The sequence below is a fragment of the Terrapene carolina genome, unplaced genomic scaffold (genome assembly GCF_002925995.2).
Source record: "Terrapene carolina triunguis isolate 2854851 unplaced genomic scaffold, T_m_triunguis-2.0 Scaffold49, whole genome shotgun sequence".
Lineage (NCBI taxonomy): Eukaryota > Metazoa > Chordata > Testudines > Emydidae > Terrapene > Terrapene triunguis.
In genome coordinates, this window is record NW_020664400.1 from 3,537,345 (window position 1) to 3,564,737 (window position 27,393).

Sequence of the window (27,393 nt, forward strand, 5' to 3'; positions counted from 1 at the left end):
CCTGGGGCTGGAGCCGGTGCCCCCCAGAGGGGAAAGGCCCCGTGTCCCATGGGGATGCTCCATCTTCTACATTTCATGCCCTGGCGGCACCCTCTACCTTTCCTGCCCCTCCTTCTCCCCAGGTAAGTGGCGACAGGTATGAGGGGAAGGTGCGGGCCTTCGAGGTGCTGGCGAGGGGAGCAGCGCAGGAGCCCGAGGGCTGGCGGCATGGCGTGGCCGGGGTCCGGGATGCCGTCAGCGAGGAGAAGCAGAAGGTGAAGGAAGAGAGGAGGAAGAAGGTGAGCGGCTGGCCCCTGGCAGGGTGGGGTGGGCGCATCTCCGGCTCCAGGGGGCAGGATCCTATAGGATCCATAGGGTCTTTCCCCAGTCCTGGTGTCAGTCCTCTTGGCAGAGCCTTTCTAGCTCTCTGTGCTCTGTGTTAACTCTGTGCTTGCTTGTCCTGCTCTGTGAAGGGCAGAATGGCATTTGGTGCCCCTCACTCCCGACCCACAGCCCCTATTACCCCAGCCCTGGCCTCCCCCACCCCCATCTCTGCTGGAGCCCCTCACTCCCAACCCACAGCCCCTGCAGTCCCAGCCCTGGGCTCCTGCTCAGCGGAGAGCACTGTAGCATTCAACAGTGGTCTCCCTAGGCTGGTGGAACCAGGTTTCGGGGATTCTAGCTCTCTTTCCCCCCCCCATCCTAGAATCTGACCCCCTTGAACTGGCTCTGTGCCAGGAGCTCAGATGGGCCTAGATGTCTCTGGGGGGACCCTGAGTGCCCCGGTTCCTGTCCCGTGCTCAGGACAAACCCAGCTGGGTGTGGCATGGCCCCAGCTCCTGTCCGCTCTCCTGGGTGGCTGGTGCCAGCTCCAGGCACTGCTGGCTCTGCCCTGACCTGCTCTCTGCCCTCCCCCCGGCCAGCTTGAGACGTTCGACAGCACCAGGGTGCGGCTGGAGAGTCTCCAAGACCTGGAGGCGATCGTGAGGCTGCGGAAGCACAAGAGGAGCCGGAAGAGGGTCCGCCCCAAGGAGCCTGAGCCGGCTGTGCCGGTGAGCAATGCACCTGCTGCCCAGCCCGGGATGGGAGCCTGGCCACAGGGGGGCTCAGGTCACTCGGTCCCAGCCAGCTGGACTAGTCCGGAGCCAGGGACCCCCTGCTCTGGCCCCCTCAGTGATGGCTGGGCCACAGCTCCCGGGGGATTCACTGCCCGCCCTCCTGTGGCACACCGAGCGGGCAGGCCCAGCGGTGCCAGCCCACACGCAGGCTGGGGCTGCCCTCGGGGAGAACGGGGAGGATGCTGGCAAAATGCTCTGAGCCAGTTGGGCAGCGCCCCTGGGGGGGGCACTGCCTGGGCACTCACCCCTCCCTGTCTGCCCTAGGCCGAGCCTGTGGACGCTGCCCGGTTCCTGCAGGCGGTGCTGGAGAACCAGGTTCCCATGATTGACAAGTACCTGGCAGACGGTGGGGACCCCGATGCTCACGACCAGGTGTGTGTGTGGGGGGGGTCTGAGGCTTTAACCCAGGACGTGCATTCGGCAAAGTTGGTTATTGTCACAAGCCCAGCCTGCCGCTGAGCCGCTCCGGGTGCCACGGGACATCCCCTGCTCAGGCTGACGCTCCATGGCCGGGGGGACCCAGCTGTAGCCTTTGACCGGGCGCCCCCAGCAGAACGTGCCTTGGGCAGGGTGTGTACAGCCTGCCACGGGGTGGGGGTGGGGACCAGGGATCTAGCGCCTGGAGCGCGTGTGTGTGTGGGGGGGTGTCACGGACTCACAGATCATGCCCACTCTTGGCCCCATGCGGTCCGTGGGGGGTGCCCCTTTCAGTGAGACAGCCCTTCTCGGGGTCCACTCTCTCTCAGGGTCAGGCCCCTCCACCTCCTGGAGCCGCACCTCTCTGAGCCTTAGCACGTCTGTCTCTCGCCATGGGCCCCCTCAGGGAGTCCACTCGCTTTGGACCCCAGGGGCCTCCACCCTGTTCTCTAGACCGGAGTGACACTCAGCCAGCGTAAAAGGGTTTATTGATCGACTGAACACAGCACAGGAAACCCTCTGACCCTCAGGCCTGGCCTCCCTCAGCACAGCACATCCCAGTCTCCCCTGCATCCAGGTGGGCTCTGCCTGCTCCCCCTCCCCAGCCCAGAGCCCCCCTGCTTCCCAGCTGGGCATCTGAGATCACCGGCCCCAGGCCCCGCCTCTGTCCATTGTCTTCTTTCCAGGTAAACAGGGTCGTCTGGGCCTCCTCCGCTCTCCGCCCCCCCCCCCCCCCCGCCCCTGGCTGGTTAGGTCATGGGGTCCTCTCTCCGCAGCCCATTGTCCTCCCACTGGCCAGAACTGGCTGCGACTCCTGAGCTGGGTCTCCGGTGAGGGTCGTCAGGTTACCAGGCGCTGGGGTGTCCCTCCTCCAGGCCATTAGCTGGGGTCCCAAGTTCCCTCTCCGGTCCTCTGTAACAACAAACTCCCTCTCCCCTCACCTCGTTAAACCAGTAACACCCAGGGGCACTGAGTCCCACTCCCTCTGCATGCAAACCATTGGAAAACCACAAAAAGATAAGAAAATCCCCCACTTCGTCACAGGGGGATCTAGGGCCTCTGGGGGGGTCATAGAGCTTAAGGGCAGATGGGACCAGCTCACCCAGTTTGACCCTCTGTATATCCCAGGCCACCAGCACCCACACACCCAACAACCAAAGACCCCAGCCCTCAGGAGCCCAGGCTGGCATGCGCCCCAGGACTGAGGTGCCCAGTGCCCCGCAGTGGCAGGGATGATGAAGAGACGCACCCAGAGAACCTGGCAAGGGACCCACCCCCACATGCTGCAGAGGAAGGTGACAAGCCCCCAAGGTCTCTGCGTCTGACCTGGGGGAAACAGGCCCCCAGCCAGACCTGGGGTGTGAGCCAGACCTGGCCAGCCATGCACCTGAGACAGCGAGAGCTCGGTGCCACCAGAGCCCAGCCCTCCCCACTGGCCATCTCCAGCTGGGGCTGCCCCCATTTAACCTCCCAGAATACACTGGGGGGGAGGGGGGAGGGATCTCTTCCTGACCCTGGCAGTGGCCAGCTGAAACCCTGAAGCACGAGCTTTAGGAACATGGGACTTCAACCAGCCCAGCCCCCCATGGGCTCAAACACCCCGACGAACGGACGCCCCCTCTCGTCTGTTTGTCCTGCGCTCGCTTCAAACCAGTGATGGTGTTTGGCCAGCAATGCTCATGGGGGGCTGTTCCAGAGCCTGAGCCCTCCGGCGGTTCGAACCTGCTGGCGTGTGCATGGGGGCACAGGCCCCCAGCGAGACCTGGGGTGTGAGCCAGACCCGGCCAGCCACGCGCCGGAGACAGCGAGAGCTTGGTGCCACCAGAGTCCAGCCCTCCCCACTGGCATGGGGGGGAGGGGATCAGCGCCCGGAGTGTGTGTGTGTGTGTGATCAGCACCTGGAGTGTGTGCGTGTGTGTGCACGCGTGGGGTGGTGGATCTAGCGCCTGGAGTGCGGGGAGGGGGGGACTAGCAGAGCGGGGGGGGGGGGAGCGGGGATGTAGCGCTGAGAGCGGTTGGGGGTTGTCTGTTATCGGGTAACCTGGGTCTCTGCTGCAGTTCAGGTGCACGGCGCTGCACTGGGCCTGCCTCCGGGGCCATGCAGAGATCGTGGACAAGCTGCTGGCGGCTGGAGCCAGACTGGAGCCCAGGGACATGGTGAGCAAGTGAGCGTCTGGTGCCCACTGACCTGTCCCCCTCCCCCTGCCGGTTCCCATGGCCAGGGCGCGCGGTGCGGTCAGGACCCCTGGGTCCTGCTCTGAGAGTCATTCCCAAGGGCTGGCAAACCTAGAGACCCACCCAGGCACGGTGACCTGGGGCCCAGAGTCTGTGTCCCCAAGCAGCCCCGTGCTGTGGTCCCCGGGAGCTCAGCGCCTGACTCTGCCTTCGCTCTGCCCAGCTGGAGGCCACGCCTGTGCTCTGGGCCTGCCGCGGGGGGCACCTGGATGTTCTCCAACGCCTGCTGGACAGAGGAGCCAAGATCTCCACGCGGGACAAGGTGAGTAGCTGGGGCTGGCAGCCAAGTGGGGGCAGCACCGGGGCCTCTGCCATGGCCGGGAGAGCTCCTGCTCCCTGGGCTGCGTGGCTGAGGGGTCCCTCTGGGTACTCTGCTGGGGGGTGGGTTTCCCTGGGGCTCTGCCCCTCACCCACCAATGGGGCAGGCTCCTTCCCTGCTCTCTGGGTCCCGTTTTGATGCCAGCCTTGGATCTCGCCCTGCGCCCAGCCACCTTCCCTACATCACTCCATCCACACACCTCTATTTCCCATCACTTCCTGTCCTAAACTGGGGTGTGCTGTAGAGGTGAGCCAGATCAGTGGGGAGAGGGGCTCCCGCCCCGCCCCAGGCCTGGGCTCTGTTGCTTGGGCCCCTCCCTCCTGGTGCTGGTTGGGGCCTGGTCCGAGCTCCCTGCCCAAACATGCTGTGGGCAGCTGGGGACCCCGGGGAAGGTGTGGTGCTGGCAGCTGGGCATTGCGGGCTGTGGGGGAGGGGTGAGCGTCCCATGGGGGAAGGCCAGCTCCCGGCAGGGCGGTTTCCAGGGGTGCTGCCATGGTAACGGTCCCTTGTTCCCCGGCAGCTGAGGAGCACGGCGCTGCACGTGGCCGTCCGGACGGGGCACTGTGACTGCGCCGAGCATCTGATCGCCTGTGGGGCCGAGATTGACGCACAGGACAAGGTAGCGCCCGGGGCCTGAGCCCCCAGCCTCGCTCCACGGGGGCGCTGGCTGATGCTGCAGGGTCCAGGGGGCGGGCTTGTACCCTGGGCTGTCCGGCTGGGTGCTGCGCGGGTCCCCAGAGCCAGCCACATTGCAGCAGGGCTGTGCATGGGCAGGGGAGGGGGCAGTGCCAGGCATGGGCCCTTGTCTGATGAGCTGCCCGTGCCTTTGGCTGGCAGGAGGGGGACACGCCCATTCACGACGCCATCCGGCTGGGCCGCTTCAAGGCTGTGAAGACCCTGCTGATGTATGGTGCCAACCTCAGCGTCCGGAACCAGGTGGGCACGATGTGGGGCTCCCCCAGGGGCAGCTCGGGAGGGCAGGGGCTGCTCCCCCTTTCCAGCCAGGGGGCTTGCAGCCAATGGTACAAGACATCCAACCCCAGGGGCTTGGACTCCTGGGTTATATGCCAGCTCTGGGAGGGGAGTGGGGGCTAGTCAGTTGCAATGGGGGGGGCGGGGCTGGGAGCCCGGACTCCTGGGTTCTATCCCAGCTCTGGGAGGGGATTGGGGGCTAGTCAGTTGCAGTGGGGGGCTGGGAGCCCGGACTCCTGGGTTCTATCCCAGCTCTGGGAGGGGAGTGGGGGCTAGTCAGTTGCAGTGGGGGGGCTGGGAGCCTGGACTTCTGGGTTCTATCCCAACTCTGGGAGGGGAGTGGGGGCTAGTCGGTCGCAGCAGTGGGGGCTGGGAGCCCAGACTTCTGGGTTCTATCCTAGCTCTGGGACCGTGGCCAGGAGCTCGTGGTCAGATATGGGACGAGTGTTGTGAGCCCTGCTCAAGCCCCTCGGCCCGGTTGTTCCTGCTCCCACTGGAGTCTTGGATGATTGCAGGAGCCCCTGGGGAGAGCTCCCCACATGCTGCCCCCAGCCCTGCCCTGCCCAGTGGGCTCTGCCCCCTCCCTGGACTGCTTGTGTAGAGTGCGCGCTGGCTCCGCGGGGGCCGTCCTGGCCTAGTGCCAGGGAAGGGGCTCGTGCCCAGTGGCAGCCTAACGGTGTCTGCTCCCCGCAGGAAGCCCTGCGACCCGTGGACCTGGTGAAGGACTGGCAGAGGGGCATCCGGCAAACCTTGCAGGCGTGTGCCGACCAGCAGCGCCCCCCTCGGCTGCACTGACGCAGCAGGACCAGCATTCAATCCCCTCCCCCGCCACTGACCACTGGGGGGTCTAGGCCCCACCCTGAGCCACCCCAGTGCCCTCTGCAGGCTGTGCTCATCCCTACACGGCTCCCATGCCCGGCCAGGGGATAGGGCCACCCGTCTTTGGAGGGCTTGTGGGGGGGGGGGGGTGAGGTTTGACCCAGATGCTCCCCTATTCCTGGTTGTATGGGGATGTGTCCCTTTCCCTGGAGCTGCCCCTTGGCCAGGTGAGGCCCTTGCCATTCCTTGGGGAAACTGAGGCATGGAGGGGCTAAGACTTGCCCATGGCCACACAGCCGGTTAGTGGGAGAGCTGGAGATGAACCCAGGAGTCCTGCTGGTTCGCTGAGGCACCATCTCCCCATGGCCTGCACCACAAGGAGAGGAACTGCCCCAGGGGTCTGAGCAGACCCCCTCCCCCTTCTGGGCCCTGGCCCCCTCCCCCTTCTGGGCAGGCGAGCCCTGCGGCCTTCCTGAGGCTGTGCTGGAGGGAACGCTGCTGCCCCCCTAGGGGTAGGCACCTGCTGCACCCCAGGGTGAGCTGGGGGGGGGGGCTTACTGCAGGGAGAGGCTGAGCCGGCCCTGGGGTAGAACATGGGGCAGCAGGGCAGAGCAGGGCCCAGGCTAGTGCAGGTTCCTGGCTGAGGGAGACAGGTGGCTTGCCTGGCCTGGCCTCGGCCATCTCACGGTCAGTCTGTGCCCTGGGCCAGCTTCTGGCCATGGCTGCCCCCTAAGGGTGTGCAGGCCTGGCCCCCAACCCTCTGGCTGGCAGGGCCTGGTGCCTGAGGGGCTCCTGCTGCTGCTCCCCCCTAGCCCCTCACCTCTGCCCATGGCCAAGGGGGCAGCTGCACCCAGCCTCCTGTCGCTGTGAGGGCAGCCCCTGCCTTACCCTTGGCCCCCAGCAGCCTGGCTGTGCCAGCCCCCAGCCACGCGTGTCCCCTGGGCTCAGGCTCCAGGCAGTGGGTAGCAGCAGCAGGGTAGGACATGGCTAACGGCTGGGGGGTGAGGGAGCAGTGCCCTCTCACAGCCTGGCACAGGACAGGCACGGTCCCCTCCGTTCCCCCTGCCCCTGGGAGCGCTGCTGGCCCGGGAGGAGCCGAGCTGGTTGAGACGCCTGTGGGGGATATGGAGGTTAGAGCCCAAGGAACATGGGACCCTCCCGAGTCAATTAGTCTGGAGCCAGCCAGCACCCACCGGCAGCACACCAAGTCTGCCCTGACCCCAGCATGGTCCTGGCCCTTCCCCAAGCCCTAGGGGGAAGGTGCCCAGGTTGAGAGGGAGATAGTCCTGCTTCTCTGCTGCTGGCCTTGGGTGAGTCCTGTCCCCTGCCTCAGTTTCCCTATATGTAAAATGGGGCTAACAGTGAATGGAGCCAGCTTCTGGGTTCATGCCCAGCCCGTTGGGCAGCTCTCGGAGCCGCAGGCTGCCACCTCAGCACTGCAGGTCAGGCTGAGACCACGTGGGTTGCAATGGACATATTTAATGTGCCCAGGAAGCTGCTACAGCATGGCCCCTGTGCCCCCTCTTACACACGCTGGCACAGGCAGCACTTCTCCCCCGCCAGAACTGGTACCTGGGTGCTAATGGAGCTGGATGGACCCATGCTCTGGGGCAGCTGGCCTAGGAGGGTGCCTGCAACGCTGGCGTAGCGCAGACAGCAGCGTGGGCTTGGTACAGGGCTGCCCTCCCCCCCCCCCTTGGCCTGGCACCAGTGCCCTTTGAACGCTGGGCTTAGCAGGGCCCCCGGCAGGTAGAGGCTCTAGCTCCCTGCTGGGAGGGTAAGGAACCCTGTGCCCAGGGCTGGGGGGTGAGGTTAGAGGAGACGCTCCCTGCACCCCTGCCACGGCTCCTGCCTAGGACTACAGCTCCCTGTGCCAGTCACTGCCTGTAGCGGCCCCACCTGTGCCCCAATACTGCTGGGATGGGCACAGGCCAGAGCAGGCACAAGTGCACAAGGCGGCAGTAGGTACAGCCGGGGATCTGCCCTAGCCGCAGCCCCCAGCTCTCTGCAGAGCGAGCTCCAGGCCTGCGGGTATCCGGCCCCCAGGCGAGTGAATAAAGCTCCGTTCCAAGCAGCAGCAGTGCCATGTTCTGTGCCCGCCCTTGCTACGCAGGCGCCGTGCCAGGGCAACAGAGAGGTGTGAGCGCTGGCCTCCTGGCTGTGCTATGTGGGGCAGACAGGGGGGCTGGATAACAGCTTGGTTGGATCACGCCAGGTATTTTAGGAAGAAGGCAGCTTAGCAGGGGGAGGGGCACCTGGCTCACAGCCCCTCCCTTTTCCACACACTGCACCTGTCTCCCTCATCACTGCATGAACTGTGCCAGCAAGCGGCCCCCGCCCTCTCCAGCAGCATCTCCCCGCTCAGCCCAGCCTGGGCATCTCCTTTCACTGCAGGCAGTTGTGCAGGTTTCAGAGGAAGGGGGCCAGCACTGGGGAGGGAAAGTGACTAGCCTGGGCCCTGGAATGGGTGTTTCCTGTCCTGTGCCAGAGGGGGATGGGTCTGCTCGTGGGGGTTAACCCAGGGCAGCATCGGGGGCGGGTGCCCCTTGCAGGAAGCCCCGTCTCAGGCTGCAGGAGCCTTCACAGAAAACCTTTTCCTCTAGCCGAGACGTGACAGGTGTGCAGGCCTGGCCCCCAACCCCCTGGCTGGCAGAGCCCGGTCCTTCCCTGTACTGGTGCCTGAGGGGCTCCGGGGGGGGGGGACTCCTCACCCAAGAGGTGCCTGCAGCCCCACCCCCCCCATTTCCACCCCACTTAACGGCAGCACCTACCTCGTGCAGTAAGATCCAGCCTGGGCCCCTCCCCGCTCGACGGCCTGTCAATGCCCCCTCCCCACGCCGCGCAGAGGCCATGGGAAAGGGACAGACAGGCGTGGATACAACAGGGCAGATTACAACTCCTTTACCTGCACGCCCCCGGCTCTTCGCCAGGCTCTGCTGTTCTGGGGCCAGGTGCTGCTCTCCCACCCAGCGCCTTGAAAACACGGGTAGTAGAGAGGAGCAAACAAGGCAGGTGTCCAGCCCAGCGGCCCTGTGTCCATGTCAGACCTTTAGCCCTGTGGCAGCCGTGAGCTCTCTGGGGCCTGTGGCCAGGCAACGTGTCCGAGGGGTGGGGAATCTCCGTCCATTGGGCTGCTCAATGCAGTCTGCAATCACGGCACTGTGTGCCTGGGGCCCCTGTGATCTCTCATCCTCGGGGGGAGGGGAGGACAGGGCTGCAAGGACTGTGCCCCCCAGCAATCAACCCCGCTGACTGACGGGCAGCCCCACCGGGCCCACTTGTGAAGACTGGCTCAGGTTGCAGAGCCTGGGGCAAGGGGAGCACCCCCAGTGCCTCGGGAAGAGACAGCCAGGGGTGCAGGGGCAGAGCCTAGCCTCCCATGTGGGCTCTTTGCTGGCAGCCGCTGGAAGGGGCTGGCGGTGATGGGCCCTGGCTTAGGAGGGCAGGGATGGGGTGACACCCAGCGCTCCACGGGAAGGGAAGCCTAGACAGGTAACTGGCCATACAGCTCTGCCCTGGGGCAGGCCGAGGCAGCCCAGCATGGCTCCTGGAGCAGAGCTGGCTTGGCGGGCTCAGGGGAATGGCCCAGGCTGACACTGGCAGAGGAGGGATAGCCCAGGGCAGCCTGGCAGAGAACACACCAAGGAGAGGAATGCCTAGTCCAGGCACATACAGAGGGCACCCTATGGAGGAACCAGCCCACAACCCGCCACCAGCAGCTCTCCTGCAGCCTCCACCCAGCTCGCCAGGTGCCCCCAGCAGCCAGCGGGTCTGGTTCGATCTGGGCGCTGCTCCCTGGAGGTCTGCCAGCACAGGTGCTGATGCTGCCCGGGGCTCCAGCCACCGAGGGGGGATCGGGTCATTCTCCCGTGGACTGGAATCCAGCTCTGGCTGCCCTGGCAGTTGGTCCTGATGCAGCGAGATCCTCTGGAGCAGAGTCCAAGTGGCTGGCATCCTTTGGGGCAGCCCCTTCAGGCAGCACGGGGTGTGTGTGTGTGCGCGCGCGCGCGCACGGAGGGCATCTGGGGCATCCCACCCCATGAGATTTCTGCTGCTGTCAGGCGAGTCCCCAGGGCCCGACTCCCAGCCAAGAGGCGGCTAGGACAGCCAGGAGGATGGCGCCAGCTCCCACGCTGCCGTCAGCAGGTCCTGCGGGGGGAGGGGTTAGATGCCCGTGTGCTCCTCTTCCCCAAGGGGCTGGCTGCTTTTTCCTGGTACCAGAGCAGAGAGAACGGCCATTACACGCCCATTCGGCCCCAGGAGGTGGGTGGGGGGCTTCCAAGGATGGTGCCCCAGGGCACAACCTTGCCATGGCCCAGCCAGCGTTTTCCATCTCTAGGACCCACAGATCCCAAAGGCACTTGCACAGATGGAGAAACTGAGGCAGGGGGAAGGGCAAGGACTTGCCTAAGGTCACCCCCAGGCCAGTGGCAGAGCTGGGGCTAGATCCAGGTCTCAGCCCAGCAGGCCACGCTGCCTGCTGCAAGGCTGGGCCCAGGAGCTCCCGCCAGCAGTCAGTGGAACCAGGGAGATGCTCCAGCCCAACCCCCTGCCCCCATCACACCGGCACCTCTGGCCACCCAGGGCCGGAGCTCGGGCTCTGCTGCAGAGCTGCAGTGCCGTGACCTGGGCTAATTACCCTCTGGACACTGACCCATCACCCAGTGACGGGGTCCCGTTCACCAGCCCGAGCAGGAAACAAGCCCTGAGCTGGGGGCTGTGGCTCACTGGCTGAGCCAAAGGGAAGGCCCCTCCCACTGCCTGGGGGAACTGCTCGGCACCCCGGCTGCAGGGGGCGCCACTGGGACGGTGCATGAGCATCCGGCAGCGACAGAGGCTAGTCTGGCTCCTTACCAGGGAGGCCAAGCCTGCTCTGGTCTCCCTTGGACCTGCTCCACATGGTTGCCCGTGGCCATTCTTCCCAACCACCCGCTGAGGTGGTACCGGCAGACTCCCACGGCCCCTCTCCTGAGAGAAGGCAGCACCAAGCTCCGCCCTACCCCCGTCCTGCCGCACACGGGGACCAAGAGCTCCAGAAATGAGACAGTGACTGTCGGGCAGGCCTGGAGCCCAGCAGCCTGGAGCTGCAGCCAGTGACTTGTGATGGTGGCACTGGGTTTCAGAGCCTCCCTAAAGGCCTTGGGGAAGAGACATGGCTACGGGGGGTGGGGGGCACCCAGAAGGACTAGGATGGAGACAGCCAGGCCCCTGCACCGGTCACAGCTCCCAGAGCAGATCAAACCCCCCCCCCCCCACTGAGCACCTTGGGCAGAGCAGGGAGCGCAGACCCTGAGAATCCTGCTGTACCAAGTGGACGAAGGCTCAGATATTTACCTCCTGCCCATCAGTAAACCCCATGGATCCCGCAGAACCCGCTATCAACTGCAGAGCTCAGCTGTGCCCAAGAGAGAGTGCGTGGCCGGACAGAGCGCGCGAGAGAGACACTCAGCTGCTGAAAACGAGGGAAGAGAGTGAAATACACGTGACAAGCAGGCGGGGTGATCGGCCTGGCTGGGGGGGTGCCCGCCAGCGCATGCTCCCAGCGGCTGCCAAGCAACCCTCAGCTGCTTACTGTGGAGAACAGCAGAGATGGGGAACGCCTGCTGAGGGGGCTGGGAGAGGCCGGGGTCCCCAGGTCACTGCAGGGGTGCTGGACAGGGAGAGGCGAGATGAGGCTGGGCAACATTGGGCCATTCCAGGGGACGCTGGAGATGGGCACTGACTCCAGACAGCCCCATCCTCAGCCCTACAGACCTTCCATCTCCCTCAGCGTGCTGCCTTCCAGCTGGGTCAGAGAATGAGCCCAGCCAGCCTAGACCAGGCCTGGGTCCAGCCAGTGCTCTGGTGGGGGCTGGTACCAGCTGCTTCACAGGCAGGTGCAAGAATCCCCCTGCGGGCAATTCTGGAGTCACCTGCCCTGGGGAAGTTCCTTCCTGACCCCTTCCGTCACGCCCTGCAGCATGAGGGTTCGTAGCTAGGGGAGGGGCCCAGCTTACAGGCCTCCTTGTCTTCTAACACAGAGACACGCAGCCGGTCAGTGTGTGAGAGAAAAGCTGGCCGAGACGCCAGGCGCAGCCACTGGACAGCAGCGAAGGGGTTAAAGACAGATGTGCGCATGCAGCAGCAGGGGACAGCAAGCAGGGAGAGCATGGAGGGGTGGGTGCAGGCAGCCCCCAGCCCTGGGGAGCCAGCCAGCTGGGCTCAGATCCCAGCGAGTCCTCACGCAGCAGCCAGGATGGGCTCTGGGAGCCCTGGAGCTGGCCACAGCCTGCCCAGCCCGTCCGCGCTGGGCACATCGAGGCCTGGAGTGTGCCCACTCGAGCAGCCCCCAGGGTGCTGTGCTTTGGGCCGCTCCAGTGAACGCCAGCTATGTGGACCCCCAGTGGCACATGGCAGCCTCGGGAAGCATGTTCGCACAGTGCCCCCTGTGCCCCCAGCACCTGGCACAGCGTTCCTGTCGTCCAGGAGCTTCGTCTGGCTGTTGGGGACGATCTTCAGCTCCAGGCTGTCGGGCGACTGGGGGGACGGCTGTATCCTGGAGGCCATGAGGGCGTTGAGGTACTGCAGCCGGGTCACCTGGGGAGAGGCGAGCCAGAGCCCTGAGCACTCCCTTTTCCTGGCAGGGGCCCGGGTTCCAGCCCCAGGGATGGTGCCCACCCAAGGCCAGGCTGGACGGGCGCAGCGGCTGCATGGGAAAGCGAGTGAGACCCAGAGGGGCGTGTGATCCCTGAGAAAAGGGGACCAGAGCAGGGATAGGGCAAAGCACTCCCAGGTGTCCCCAGAGGTGGGGTCTCCCAGCCAGGGAGGTGGCAGCAGAGCACAATCACAAGGGGGCAGAGGCTGCCCCAAAGCGCAGTGCCACCAGGGACACCTCAGGGCCTGGCTCTCCTTCGGGCACAGGGGACATGGCCAGAGGCCCAGGGAACTGCTGAGCACCAGCAGAGTCGTTTCACTTGTGGCATGCTCTGAATCTGAACCCAGCTGGTCCCAGGAGAGAGCCAGCGCTGGAACCCTAGGAGGAAGTAGCAGTCCCTCCCCGCTGCCCGGCTGGCTGCTCCTTCCCGAGGGCAGGGTGGGGCTGCCCCCCATTCACACTGCGCAGCCCCTTGCCCCTCCAAGCCCAGCAGCGAGAGCACAGTGGGACGAGTCTGTAGGGCCCATAAAAACATGGGGTTAGGTCTGGCTGCTCCCAGCCCAGCTGAAGCTGTGGAGTTGTTGTACCTTGATGAACTGCAGGTCGGTGAGCGCCCGGACGGTGTAGTCGGGGCAGTACGTGGAATAGGAGGTGCCCTCGCTGCAGTCTAGCGGTTGCTCACGCCGGTTCGGCCGCAGGGTGGACACTGGCGATTGGTGAACTGTTGGGAGGCAGAAATCAGAGGCCAGCTGAGAGCCCAACACCCCAACTGCTAATTGGGAAGGACCCTGGTCTCCAGGTCTCCCCGCTCATGGCCTATGGGCGCACAGCCAGGCTCATCCCCCCTCCTGCTCCCAGCCAGCCAGCGAGGGCCAGCCTGGGACCCCCCAGCCAGGCCAGGAGCCGTGCAGAACTCGGGGCCTGGACTCCCCACAGCAACGGGCTCCCAGGGGCGGTTCACACCCATGGCCAGGCCCTGCTGCCCGTGGCAGGACGCAGGTGCTCACCTGAGGAGGGCGCCATCAGCGCCGAGACACCGTAGTACGTGAACGCTCCATTCTCGAATTTCAGCCCCTCCTTCCCGATCTCCACTTCCACCCTGCCCTGCGGAGGAGAGGGCCACGGGTCACGGTCAGCAGCTGGCCTGCTGCTCGGCAAGGCTCCTCCCCCAGCCCAGCGGGCAGAGACTCCCCCCCCGCTGCTGCATTCGCTGGTCACAGGGAGGGCAGCCAGGCCAGGTGCCCTCCTGGCTCTCTGCCAATACCTGCTGCCGAGCTGGCCCCGCCCCTCAGCCTGCCTCCCAAGATCCAACCCGCAGCCTGGCTCCCCGCTCTCTAGGCATGCAGCAGAGCAGCCAGACATGGGCCCTGTTGTGCAGGGTGCTGCCCGGTCCGGTGAAAATGCAGAGCTCAGATCATGCGGGAGGGGAAGAGGCGCAGAGGAGGACAGGGACGTGCCTGAGGTCACTCCGCAGAGCACAGCCAGGGACAGAATCCAGCCCAGTGCCCTGCCAGCTGGCTGCCTCCTCTCCCGCACCAGGCCTAGCGGATCTCGGGGGGGGGAGGGGGGAAGAGGTGGCGGGGGAGAAATCGGGGCAGGCCAGTACCTGCAGGACCAGGACGAAGTAGTTGACGGGCTGGTTGCGCTGGTACAGGTAGTGCTCGGGCGCCAGGCGGTCACTCTCATTGAACTTCACTTCCTGGTTGACGCTGGGGTGCTTCAGCAGGTGCAGCAGGACCTTCTCGGAGATGCGGGCCGGGCTGAACAGATCCACCTCTGGTGGGGAGTGAGGGGCAGAGAACCCAGCCTGAGCCGCTGGCTCCAGGGACGGGGCGCTGCAGGGAGCTTGGGGGGTGCTCCCCAGCTGCTCCCCCTGCCCCGAGCCCAGGGGACTGACTGCACTGTGTGTAACAGGCTTAGACTGACCGGTCTGCAGGGGAGGTAAGCCAGGGCTGTCCCACAGGCAGGGGGAGCCCAGTGATCAGCTGGGCTCGCTGGCTGTGGAGCCAGGCGGGTGGCATAGGGAGGGCTGGGCGGCTGGCAGCTGGCTCCCTGCCCCGACTCACCTCGGGATAGGAAGCGCTGCGTGGCCAGCAAGAGCTGCGGGGAGATCTTCACCTTGTGCTCGTTGTCAGAGCCCTTGAACAAGGAGAAATCTTCCTTCCTGTGCTCCAGCAGGGTGCCCATGGGGGCCGGCCTCTTCCGCACCTTGTTCTCCTCTAGGGCACGAGAGAAGGGGACAGGCCAGGCGGAGCCAGAGTCACATCAGCCGGCAGCATAAACCTGGTCCCCGGGCTCTGGGGCCAGAGAGTCACCCCCAGAGCAGCTGCAGGCTGGCGATCCCAAAGCACAGTGCAAAGGGACCTCAGCACCCCCCACCGTACACAGGGAAACCGAGGCGCAGAGCAGGGCAGGGACTTGCTTCAAGTCACGCAGGAAACAGCGACAGAACTGGGAATACAGCACTGGCCAGTGCTCCCACTAAATGCTAGAGCCCACGCCTTTCCCATAGCTGGGACCGGACCTCGGGTGACCCAGGATTCCAGCCCCGGACAAAACTGCCCTCCTGAGGAAGAGCTTGGGAGCGGTCCTGGGGGAATTCGCATGCTGCTTCCAGCCTGGCTTGGGTGGGGAGGGAAGGGGCTGGGGGAGACGGGCACGGAGCTGCCTGCACAGAACAATGCACCCGCAGCGCTGCCCGCCTGCCACAGCTGTCCCCGGGGGCTCTGCTGGCCCCCTAGACCGAGCAAAGCCGCGGGGCGCGCCGGGCGGGGCTCACTCACTGTAGTCGTCCGACTCGTCCAGGATCTCCGACCTGATGATCTCCTCGATGACGTCCTCCAGCGTCACCAGCCCCATGGCCTCGTAGAAGGGATCGCCCTCTCCCTCGTTGTTCACCTTCTGCACAATGGCCAGGTGTGATTTGCCTGGGGGGCGGGTGACACAGCTTGCTACAGGCACCAGGGAGGCCTCGGGGGGGGGGGGGGGGGGGGGAGAGGACACAGAGGTTCAAGGCTACCCAGCAAGTCAGGAAGAGAACCCAGGAGTTGCTCTGACCACTAGAGAACTCTGCCTCACAGCCCTGATGCAGCTTTTTAAAAATAACTACAGAGCAGCAGAGAGGAAGGTGGGGAAGGGGGCAGAGCAAGGGGCTAGGCAGTATCCCCCTTCTCCTGCCCCCCAGCACTCTCTGTCCCCCCACTCCAGCAGCAGCAAAGACGGTCAAGGGAGAGATTTACCTCAGGGGTCTCGTTCGAAGCAGGGCCTTCCCTCGCCCGGCTGTGCACAGGCCAGGCACCACAGTACGCTCCGGGGAGCGGAGAGGGCTGCTTGGGATACTTGTTCTTGGGGTTTTGGGAGCCCTCAGGTGGCTGGTACCCAGCCCTGTTTCCTTCCCATTCTCCGACTACGGGACTCACAGATTCCAACAGAAGGGATGCGGGGGTCCAACTGGCAACCTGCGGGCCAGATCCGGCCCTCAGGACCATTCTGTCTGGCTGCGCACCATTTTGCAATACCAAACGGCACCCTCCATGCAGGGCGAGTTTGTGTGCACCGTATGGGCGAGGTCATCACATGGAGGACACCTTTTGGGTTGTGTATGTTGCCTTCAGAGGTGTCACACAACTACGTATACTGCCCCCATCACTGAACCGGCTGGTCTTCTGCACAGCCCCAGCCAGAGAACTGCCCCACGATAAGTCCTAGAAGTGAGCGTTTAGAGGCTTGATTTGAAAATGGTCAGGGATGGAGAATCCGTCACGGTCCAGGGTGAATTGTTCCACTGGCTAATGACACTCCCTGTTACAAATGGGGACCTTCTTTCCAGTCAGGATTTGTCGAGCTTCAACTTCCAGCCATTGGATCGTGTGAGACCTTCCTCTGCCAGACTGCAGAGCCCGGTATGAAATCTTTGTTCCCCACGTAGGTACTGACAGGCTGGGATCAAGTCTCTTTGTTAAACTAAATCAATTAAGATCCTTGAGTCTCTCACTCTCAGGCAGGTTTTCTCATTTTTTAATCATTCTCGTGGCTCTTCTCTGCCCTCCTCTCCAATTTATCAACACCCCTCCTGAACTGGACAGAGGGTCCCAGCAGTGGTCACACCAGGGCCAGATACAGAGGGAAAATCCCCTCTCTGCTGGAGATTCCCGTTTACACATCCCAGGATCGCATTAGCGCTTTGGCCACCGTGTCGCACAGGCTGCTCGTGTTTAGCTAATTAACCCCCCATATCTTTTCCAGAGTCACTTTTCCCCAAGAGAGTCCCCCATCCTGAAAACCCAGCCTGCGGTCATTGCTCCCAGCTGTATTCAAACACACTCTGTTTGCGCGCCCAGTTTACCATGCAAACCAGGTCTCTCTCGATCAGTGACTCGTCCTCTTCACTATTTACCACTCTCCCAATTTTGGGTCATCTGCGAACTTGATCAGGGATGATTTTATGTTTTCTCCCAGGTCACTGATACAAATATTAAATAGCACAGGGTCAAGAACCGATCCCTGCGGGCCCCCTCTACAAACACACCCATCCAATAAGGCTTTCCTGTTTACAGTTACACTGAGAGCCCCACTGACCGCACCCCCCTAGATGTCACCTACCACCCCACATTGGAACCCCCATGGGGTATCATCGAACAATTACAACCCATACTCAACAGGGACCTCATCCTGAAATAAATCTTTCCCAAACCCTCCTCTTCTGGCCTTCAAACAACCCCCAGTCTTGTCAAGCTCATCATCAGAAATAAGCTCCCCACAGACCAGGACCCACCAACTCAAAGCGGCACCAGAGCCTGTCAGAACAACCAATGCAAAACCTGCAGACACATCTCCACTGCTACAATGATCAACACCCCCCAAAACACACCAGTCAAGATCCATGGGTCCTACGCAGACCTGTCACAGCATGTGGGTACCTCTGCCAGTGCAGTAAATGCCCCAACAACTGTGTGGGTGAAACCAGACAATCACTGCGCTCTCCAATGAGCTCACCCAGGAACATGGTAAAAGACAAAAACACCCCAGCACCTGTGGGTGAACACACTTCACAAAGCGATCAGCCTGCATCCCACCTGTCAGGTCCTTGTCTTAGAATCATAGAATAGCAGGGTTGGAAGGGACCTCAGGAGGTATCTAGTCCAACCCCCTGCACAAAGCAGGACCAATCCCCAGACAGATTTTTGCCCCTAGATCCCTAAATGACCCCCTCAAGGAGTGAACTCACAATGCTGGGTTTAGCAGGCCAATGCTCAAACCACTGAGCTATTCCCCCATCTTCAAAGGAAACCTGCACAACACCTTCAAAAGACAAGCCAGGGACCGTAAATTCCTAACTTTGCTAGACACTAGAAACCATGGACTCAGCGGAGATCCTAGGTTTCTGTCTCATTCCAACAATCTGTAACCCACTAGCCCTCCGCTGTCCCATGACTGCAGAGCTGTTAACTGCCCACTTCACCTTGAACGTCTCTTCCAACATGACAGGTGTAACTCATTACACATAACAACCCCTTCCACCTGGTGTGTAGCTGGGACACCGAGGCCCTTTCCAAGCCCTGAAGAGCTCTGTGGAGCTGGAAGCTCCTCTCTCACCCACAGAAGTGGGTCCAGTGAAAGAGATTACCTCATCCACTGTGTCTCTCTCATTTTGAGACCTATCAGCTTTTAATTCATTTAACATGTGCCAGGTTAACTATATGTCCTTCCAGTTTTTAATCAGCAATGCTGTGCTGTACTAATTCAAATGCCCGACAGAAGCACTGTTACCTTTATCAACCAACCTTGTCATCTCATCCAAAAGGCTATCAGGTTAGTTTGACAGGATGGATTTTCCATAAGCCCATGTTAATTGGCCTTAATTACATCACCCTCCTTTAATTCTTTATTAATCGAGTCTTGGATCAGCCACTCCATTACCTTGCGCAGGATCGGTGTCGGACGGACAGGCCCGTGATCGCCTCGGTCATCCAGTTTACCCTATTTAAATACTGGCACAACATTCGCTTTCCTCAAGCCTTCTAGAACTTCCCTAGTGCTCCAAGAGTTAATGAAAATCAATTTTAAAGGTCCAGGGAGCTCCTACGCCAGCTCTTTTCAAACTCTTGGATGCAAGTTATCTGGACCCTACTTCCCCAAAGGCATCGCCGCAGTGTCCCCTGGGCATCACAGCTGCTTCAGGCTGGTGACACCATGCAGGCTCCACATGCAGCAGAGTCAGGCGCTGGCCAGAGCGCGCTCAGCAGGTAGGCCGAGGTCAGTTGGTCTCTTGCTGCCAATCCCACGTCTCCGGTCTGGGAGGGCTGGTTTTATTGCAGTACAATGGCGCAACAGAAATGCTCTGAGCTCCTATCACACTTCTAAGGCGCTCAGAGCACTTAGTGACATGCATCCCTATTGTCGCCCACACTCTACGGAAGGGGAACAGAGGCAGAGAAGGGGGGAAGTGACTTGACCAACGTCACGACGTAAGTCAGTAGCAGAGCTGGGAATAGAAGCCAGGAGTCCTGACTGCCAGCCCCCAGCCCCACTTCCCTCCCAGAGCTAACAACAGAACCCAGGAGTGCTGACTGCCCGTGTGACAAAGTGGGACTGTTCTTAATGTTTCATCTGAATACTGTGTGTGTGCCTCAGTTTCCCCTATGCATTTCTTAAGTCTCCAGTATGCATAAATGGCCGACACGCTGTATCCTGGCAACAAATGGCCACGGCCCTTCGCCCCTGCAAGGGAATAGCTAAAGGTGAACAAAGAGATCAGGTGACCTCCTGGCTGGAGAAAGAGACAAAGGCCAGAAAGGAGGGGCTGGAGGGGGTTTAAGTTTGGAGCTGGCTGGGGACTACGAGTGAGGGCAGACGGGGTTGTCTGGCTCGCTGGGCCCCAGAATGGACCCGGCTGAGGGGTCCCGTTCTCTGTACCTACAAGCTCTGCTTTAGACCGTGTTCCTGTCATCTAATAAACCTCTGTTTTACTGGCTGGCTAAGAGTCACGTCTGGCTGTGAAGTGGGGGTGCAGGACCCTCTGGCTTCCCCAGGACCCCGCCTGGGTGGACTTGCTGTGGGAAGCGCACGGAGGGGCATATGCTGAAAGCTCCAAGGAGAGACCCAGGAAGGTGAAGCCGTGTGAGCTTCTTGCCCTGAAGACAGTCTGCTCCAAGGGAGAGGAGGCTCCCCAAAGTCCTGACTGGCTTTGTGGGGAGCAGTTCCAGAGCATTGCCCAGGGACTCCGTGACAGCGCGTGCTCTGGAATCAGCAGAAATCAGTCGGGATTGGGCACAGGAGCACTTTTGGTTCACACCTGCTGCCAGCCAGCCAGGACATACCTGAGGATGGGGGAAGGGGAGTGGCACGCTGGAAGCGGCATGGCAGGAGAAGCCGCCCAGACGCCCTCCCCCAGGGAGGTGCTACAGCAAAAGAGTGGGCCGCTGGGCACACCAGGCCTGGCATCGCCCCCAGCCCTGCCCACGGGGGTGTGTCTCAGCCGAAGCCTGCGTCACAGGTGTCCCTGCAGGACGTTCCCTGCACTGATCTGTGTCCCCGCTGCACGGGCACACGCGGGGCCCAGATCATGCTCTGCACTGGCGTCTCCTTGAGCTGTTCTTGTGCACACTGGGTTTCAACTCGGGCTGTCTGAGCTCAGCAAACAAACAGGATGTTCTCTTCCCTGCCAGCACCTCCAGGGCTCAGGTGAGCGGCTCTGACCGCTGCAGCCTTGTGTCCGATCTGTAGGCCCTTGGCTAGCTGTTCCCAGGGATCTGGCCATGCACGTTTGCTGGGGAGGCCACCTGGGAAGGCTTCGCAGGGACCGGCCCTGGATGAACGCCGCACGGACGCTGTGAGTGGGCGGCTACTTCAGAGCTCGCACGTCCTGAGACCCGGACATGACGCAAGCTGGGGGCACAACAATGAGCTGGTTCTGATGGAGGTGAGGGGCCAAGCAGAGCTGGTCTGCTTTGCACTTGGATCCCAGCAGTCCACAAGGGCCCCCGTGTGCCAGGCACTGCACAGACCCTGCTCCAGCCAGGCCCGCCCCACGAGAGACAACAGAGTTCTCTCTTTTACAGGCCCCGGGAAATGAAGGAACTTGCCCAGGGTCACAGGGGGTCAGTAGCAGAACCTGGCTTGAATTCAGGCCTCCTACAGCCCAGTCCAGTGCCTTAACCAGGCCAGCCACCCACCGCCCTGCCCCTGACATTAGCGCAAGGTCTCCCTGCCCCGCCCTCTGTTTAGCTGGGGGGGCCCAGGAGCCGGCTGGAGGCCCCCGGTCCAGTGCTGGCTTTGACATGTGAGAGCTACCCAGCATTCAGACAGAGAGGCTCATCCCCATACGGCTGGGGCAGGAGTTGGGGGGAGCTTTGGGCTCGACACCAGACCCACAGATCCCCCCAAATCCCCTGCCTCCAGCCAGGAGTGAAGCAGCCTGCTCCAAGGGCCCCAGAGAGTGCTGAGCCCGGAGCAAGCGACACGCGCTCAGCTGTTCTGCACCGCGACGGAGCGGCCAGATCCCTGCAGTGACGCTGAGGTCACGCAGGCATCGAGTTGGCCCTGCCAGATGTTTCCATGGCAGCAGTGGGACCTGGCTCGTCTCCCCGCAGAGACCAAAGCCAGCTCTGCCTGCCCATGCCCTGGAGCCCAGCAGGCCCGGGGACGCACGGCCTACCCCCACCCTGCGGGAGGGAAGAGGCTGCCTTTGAAGGTGACCTTCCTCAGGACCCACGGGGAGGGAGGGCTTTTCCTGACTGTACTGAAATCGGCACTACCTTGGGGGAGGTCAGCACAAAAGGGCTTTTCTGCTGGTTGTTGTCCACCAGGCTCTGCGGCCGGGCAAGGAGAGCACCACTAGGGGCAGGGTGTGCAATCAGGCTGTTTAAAACGCTGTGGGGTTTGGTTAGTTTTTGCTAACCACATGCAGCTCCGACACCCACAAACCACTTGGGAGCAAAGCTCTCTCTGTTAAATCTTTAACAATCCTTCAGCTAAGGGCTGAGCGTGCTCCCAGGAGGCCAAGAGAAACAAAACCGGGACTATCTGATGTTCCCAAGGGCAAAAAACCCCGAGCAATATAACAAAGAACATGACAGCTGCATGCATGAGGCCCAAGCACCACTGATTTCCCTTTGCAAGTCAGTTTTCAGAGCAGCACTCTGGCCTGTCTCCCCGAGAGGGACCCGCCTCCAGCTGCTCCAAAGACACACGCCAGGAAGTGCCAAGCAGGGAGAGGGCAGGAGAGAGGGATCACCGCACAGAGGGGCAGGGCTCTGGCTCGGCATTAGAAAAGTCACAATACCTGGGAAATCCTGCCGAACTCTAGCCTCTGTGCCCGGCTTTGAGCAAACTCCCCTCCAGGGACAGGGTAGTGCGCTCAGTCCGCTGTGGCAAGCCAAACGTGGCATCAGCCAGAACTCCGTGAGGAGCCAGCCCAGGGTCGTCGCTGTCAATGCCCTGCACTGCACGACGCAGCTGGGAGCAGCCAGAGACTGGGGGCTGCAATCAGTCGGTGCTCTGGCTCCAATGCACACGCCTGCACCTGGAGCATGGCCATCCCTAGTCATCTCCCAGGGAACACGGGAAGCTGGCTGCCCAGCAGCACTGAAAGAGTTAACTCCTGCTCACCCCATCGGTGTATTGGGGCTCCGCTAGTCCGACAACGCAAGGCGAGCGTCCATCACCTAGCGAGGGTCTCAGCCAGTCACTTCCCTTTGGTGCTATCCGCTCTGCTGCACAGCCCAGCCCACCCTCCCCCTGCAGCAGGGGGATTGGGGGGGGAAGGCCAGTCCTAACAGCATACAATGTGGGGCTGGCGGGACGGACGCTGGCCCCGTGGAGGCTCCTAGACCATGAGGCACCCACAGGTACCAGAGGAACTTCTGCAATTCCCTCCTGTCTGAGCGTGGGCTCCGAGGGGGTCCGGCTGATGGGGGGTGGCGGGGATCACTCGGGCAGAACTTCCACAAGGGTGGGGACTGTGACCTGCTCAGCAGCCCCCAGGAGCTCCCAGCGATGGTCCAGCAGCCCTGGCGCAAGGCGTGTGGCATAGCTGGAGATCCTGCACGCAGAGGTACCTCCCAGAGCTTTGTTACCATGGGGAGGAGATGAGAAAGCGTCACTGGAGCACAGCCCAGGCCCGTGTAGCCCAGTGTCCCATCTCCAGCAGGGGCCAGCACCAGCTGCTTCCGAGGGTGGTGCAGAAAACCCCGCAGCAGTAGATGAGGAATGAGCTGCCCCCATGATGGTTGCACCTTAACTCCCAGCAGTCAGAGGCCAGCCAAGCCCCAGAGCTGGGGGAGGCCAGGTTAAGGGTGTTTTCCTTGGCTGCCCAGGAATGATTCGGCTCACGCAGACACTGCTTGCCCGGGGCACGTGGCTATCTGCAGGGATCTACGAGGAAGGGAGTGCCAGCTGCCTTCAGCGAAAGGTGCTTTCGGACGCTCTTGTGCCAGAGCAGTCAGCAGAAACGTGCCCCAGAGCATCAGCTGGGCCCGGTGTCTCAGGGCTCCTTGGCACAGGAAAGCTCAGCCAGCCACTGCAACCCCGGCACTCTGCTGACCGTGGGCCCTGGGTAGGATACACAGGTTTACTCCCCATGGGAAGCTGATGGTAGGCACCAGCATTCTGCAGGAGGCAGTGTTACTCATGGGGCATCAGCATGCACGCCTGGCACCATGCTCTCCTCTGCCCCAAGAGCGCCTCCTGCTGGCTGGCTAATGGAATCAGCGCTGCAACCTTAGGCAGCATCTCAGCAGCACAGAGGGGCCAGCTCAGAACTAGCCAGGGGACCAAGCACTCTAGCATGGTCTAGTGGACTAAACTCAGGGTCACGAGGTACAAGCAACTGAGGTCTATGCTGCATGGCCACTGGGACATCGCAACCCCTCTGTCCCCTCCCTCGGCGATGAACCTGACCCAGCACCGGGACGGTGGGGCCCGTCAGCACTGTTCCCAGACCCTCATTCAGAAGGCACCTCTCCTTAGCCATTACTTTGAACACAGTAGCAGTCACAGCATCCTGAGGCCCCTGTATTCTGATTGCTGGCCCAGTGCTTGGGGAAGTTTCAAGCCCTGTAAGCATTTGTTCTAGCCAGATCAGAGTCATGCGTCCAGCCCCTGCAGACCATGGGGCCTTGAGAAATAGAAACTTACAAATCACAGCAGTCCGATTACCAGTGCACGCCTCACCTCAATCTGCATACAGTTTCAGCAGCAGATTTCAGCTCACGAGTTAGAGATTTGTGCTTATAGCCCACTTCCAACCTTTCCGAGGGCCTACGGTGCAGGCGTCTCGAAAACATTTCTGCTAGAATCAGGTTGGGTGGAAGAAACTCCACAGAAAGTGACCTAGGAGTCCAGCATCCTGTGAGCTGCCCGGTACTGAACAACTGGGCTCCCCACCTACACAGCATCTGTTTATGACTCTTGCTTAGTGAGGTCTCGGACCATAAAACACTCCACTCTACACGGGAGATTTGCATACCGCACGGTACAAACCAGTCTACAGGTTATGCCCCCAGATTGTGGGGGCACTAAACTGACACTAAACTGGGAGGAGCGGTAGATACGCTGGAGGGTAGGGATAGTATACAGAGGGACCTAGACAAGTTAGAGGATTGGGCCAAAAGAAACCTGATGAGGTTCAACAAGGACAAGTGCAGAGTCCTGCACTTAGGATGGAAAAATCCCATGCACTGCTACAGACTAGGGACCGAATGGCTAGGCAGCAGTTCTGCAGAAAAGGACCTGGGGATTACAGTGGACGAGAAGCTGGATATGAGTCGACAGTGTGCCCTTGTCGTCAAGAAGGCTAACGGCATTTTGGGCTGTATAAGTAGGGGCATTGCCAGCAGATCGAGGGACGTGATCATTCCCCTCTATTCGACATCTGGAGTACTGTGTCCAGTTTTGGGTCCCACACTACAAGAAGGATGTAGAAAAATTGGAAAGAGTCCAGCGGAGGGCAACAAAAATGATTAGGTGGCTAGAGCACATGACTTATGAGGAGAGGCTGAGGGAACTGGGATTGTTTAGTCTGCAGAAGAGAAGAGCGATGGGGGGATTTGATAGCTGCTTTCAACTACCTGAAGGGGGGTTCCAAAGAGGATGGAGCTCGGCTGTTCTCAGTGGTGGCAGATGACAGAACAAGGAGCAATGGTCTCAAGTTGCAGTGGGGGAGGTTTAGGCTGGATATTAGGAAAAACTTTTTCACTACGAGGGTGGTGAAGCACTGGAATGGGTTATCTAGGGAGGTGGTGGAATCTCCTTCCTTAGAGGTTTTTAAGGCCCGGCTTGACAAAGCCCTGGCTGGGATGATTTAGTTGGGGACTGGTCCTGCTTTGAGCAGGGGGCTGGACTAGAGGACCTCCTGAGGGCCCTTCCAACCCTGATATTCTATGATTCTATGATTGTGGCACTCAGAAGTGAAATGCCACCTGATCTCTGGGGCGGGAGGTGGTAGCGTACGTTACCACCACACTAGGGCAGGGACAGGAGACTGCCGCGTACAGCTGAAGCCAGGAGGCTGAAGTTTGGCCAGGGTGCTGGGGCTGATAACTCACTGGAGTGCCCCAGCACCTTTGGCAAGTGACTGTGCAGGGTCTCTAGCAGCAGGCTCCCTCCGCCATGGTGGGGCACTGGGGGCAGCACTGACCCAGAGAGAAAAGCGCCCCTAAGCAACCCACTCCAGGCAGTGCAATATCCCCAATGACTGAGGGGACTGCACCTCCTATGGAACCCTCAGCCTGGTTCCTGCACAGCACCTGAGCATCGGGTCAGCACCAACACCAAGGGGACAGCACCCTGTCCAGAGCCCCCGTCACCCCACCCCCTGCAGCACAGCACACCCTAGCATGGAGCTGGAGCACTGGGGTCAGCACTGGCTGCAAGGGGAGAGCATCGGGGCACAAACCCCAGGTCACCCAACCCAGGGGCGGTTACCTCTTTTAAACTCCTCCAGGACGGCGTCCAGCTTGGTGTCGTTGAAGACAAAGTGCAGGGGGTGGTTGTAGAACTTGCTGATGGTGCTGAGCGGCACACAGTCGTCCGGGTCCACCAGAGCCAGGTCCTTGACATAGAGCATGTCCACCAGGTTGGTGCGCTCCTCCTCGTAGACGGGGATGCGGGTGTAGCCGCTCTGCATGATCATGGACATGCTCTTGAAGTCCAGCACGGCATTGGCGTTGAGCATGAAGCACTTGTCCAGCGGCGTCAGCACGTCCTCCACCGTCTTGTTGCGCAGGGCGCCCTTGCTGAACTCCTCGCGCACGAACTCGTTGTACGGGTCACTGTTGCGCACCATGTCCACGATCTTCTCCCGCAGGAGGCAGGTGCTGGCATCATGCTGCAGGGCCAGCTCCAGCAGCTTGCTGAGCGGCAGCGAGACGGGAAAGGTGAGCAGCATACAGAGCTGGGTCAGCCAGAGCCCGCGGGGAGCCAGCGCCAGCCCCCAGCGCGAGCTGACAGCGAAGGGCAGCACCTCAGCCAGCAGGAAGACCAAGCCGGCCACGGCCAGGACAGCAGGTGCCACCATGCGCACGGCCCAGTAGAACAGCACGGCCAGGGCGGCGTTGGCCAGCGAGCTAAGCAGCAGCAGGGAGCAGAGGGCAAAGGTGCCCCGCTGCCTCACCAGCTCCAGGGCTTTGCAGGCCTTGCGCTCCGCCTCCGAGCCGCAGTCCCGAAGCACGTACAGCTCCACGGGGTCCAGCCACAGGGTGCTGAGCTGCAGGACCCGCAGCAGGGAGGACAGGGCCAGCAGCAGGGCCACCAGCGTGCCCAGCAGCCAGGGGGCCAAGGGGGGCGGCAGGGCCACGGCCGCAGCGCGCCCGCCCCCGCCCTCGTCCTCGTCCACGAGAACTGCGTCGCCCGGGGCGGCCGGGCCCCAGGGCTGCCCGGGACCCAGGCGACTGCAAAGCTGGTACCTGCCGCGGGGCCCGGCGTGGGACACGGCCACGCGCACCAGCACCGCGTGCTCGCCCCGGGGGCGCGCGTCGGGCAGCACCTGCAGCGCGCCGGCGGGCGGGGGGGCGGAGGGGGCCGGGCAGGGCCCCCCCGCGGGCGCGAAGGCCACCCAGGGCCAGCTGCGGTTGCTGAGGCCGGTGCCGTAGAGGCGCAGGCGGAAGTTGGCCCCCGGGGCGGCCCGGATCAGGCCCCCGCGGGCCCAGGCCCCCTCCTCCAGCCGGAAGCCCAGCACCCGCGGGGGGGCGGGGCCGGGCTCGGGGGGGGCCTCGCTGGCCGGGGGAGTCCCCGCCCCGTCCTCCCGGCCCGCGGCGCAGCCCAGGCACAGCGCGGCCACGGCCCAGCGCAGCCCCCAGCCGCCCGCCATGGCGACAAGTGGGTCAGCTGACTCCCCACCCGCGCACCTTAGCCTGCCCGCGGCGGGCCGGCCAATCAGAGAGTGCGGCTGACGGGCTCCGGCCAATGGGCAGCGGGAGAGGGCCCCAGGCAAGGGGAGCGTAAGTTAGGCTGCACCGTGATATAAACAAGGAGGGGGAGGGGGCGAGGGGGCTGGGATTTAAAGGGACAGAGGCCCCTTTCCCTGGCTCTGGGAAGGTTGCACCCCTCGGTGCCCAGCTGGGGAGGGGGCCTGATCCGTGCCCCCCCTCGAGCCAGGCATGGCCACGGGGACATTTATCTGCAGGACCCGTGCACAGGGGAGTTACTGCAGAAGGGAGGCAGGGGTCAGGGCTGACTGGCACCTCCAGGATGCTCCTAGGCCCAAACCCCTGGACATGGGCAACGGGCACTGAGCACCCCCAGCTAGGGCAGCTCCGCACGTACTGAGCACCCCCCCCCCCCCCCCCCCCGGGCAGGGGGTACCGACCCCCCCCCCCCCCCCCCCCCCGAGAAGCAGGTACCAGTGCTGACCGGAGCCGCCAGGGTCCCTTTTCGAGCGGGCGTTGTGGTAAAAAAACAGA

The 27,393-nt window shown here is 62.5% G+C and overlaps 2 protein-coding genes across 2 annotated transcripts in view; one reads left to right on the top strand and one right to left on the bottom strand.

Moving 5' to 3' along the window:
• Nucleotides 1-5,867, top strand: part of LOC113407610 (ankyrin repeat domain-containing protein 23-like) — a 7,291-nt gene extending 1,424 nt beyond the window's left edge. Inside the window, exons 2-9 of the mRNA XM_026656525.2 lie at nt 123-278; nt 903-1,031; nt 1,362-1,469; nt 3,573-3,671; nt 3,913-4,011; nt 4,589-4,687; nt 4,906-5,004; nt 5,734-5,867. Coding sequence (XP_026512310.1) covers nt 123-278; nt 903-1,031; nt 1,362-1,469; nt 3,573-3,671; nt 3,913-4,011; nt 4,589-4,687; nt 4,906-5,004; nt 5,734-5,835 — 891 coding nt within the window. The 3' untranslated portion in view covers nt 5,836-5,867. The remainder of the gene's footprint in view (nt 1-122; nt 279-902; nt 1,032-1,361; nt 1,470-3,572; nt 3,672-3,912; nt 4,012-4,588; nt 4,688-4,905; nt 5,005-5,733) is intronic.
• Nucleotides 5,868-11,237: 5,370 nt separating this feature from the next.
• Nucleotides 11,238-26,718, bottom strand: LOC112117726 (metal transporter CNNM3-like). The gene is made up of 8 exons (XM_026656675.1): nt 25,418-26,718; nt 15,277-15,420; nt 14,560-14,712; nt 14,100-14,269; nt 13,501-13,597; nt 13,081-13,214; nt 12,300-12,435; nt 11,238-11,311 (listed from the first exon to the last, which is right to left on the bottom strand). Exons 1-8 carry the CDS (start codon nt 26,007-26,009, stop codon nt 11,238-11,240), a joined length of 1,500 nt encoding a protein of 499 aa, XP_026512460.1. The 5' UTR covers nt 26,010-26,718.
• Nucleotides 26,719-27,393: the final 675 nt, after the last annotated feature.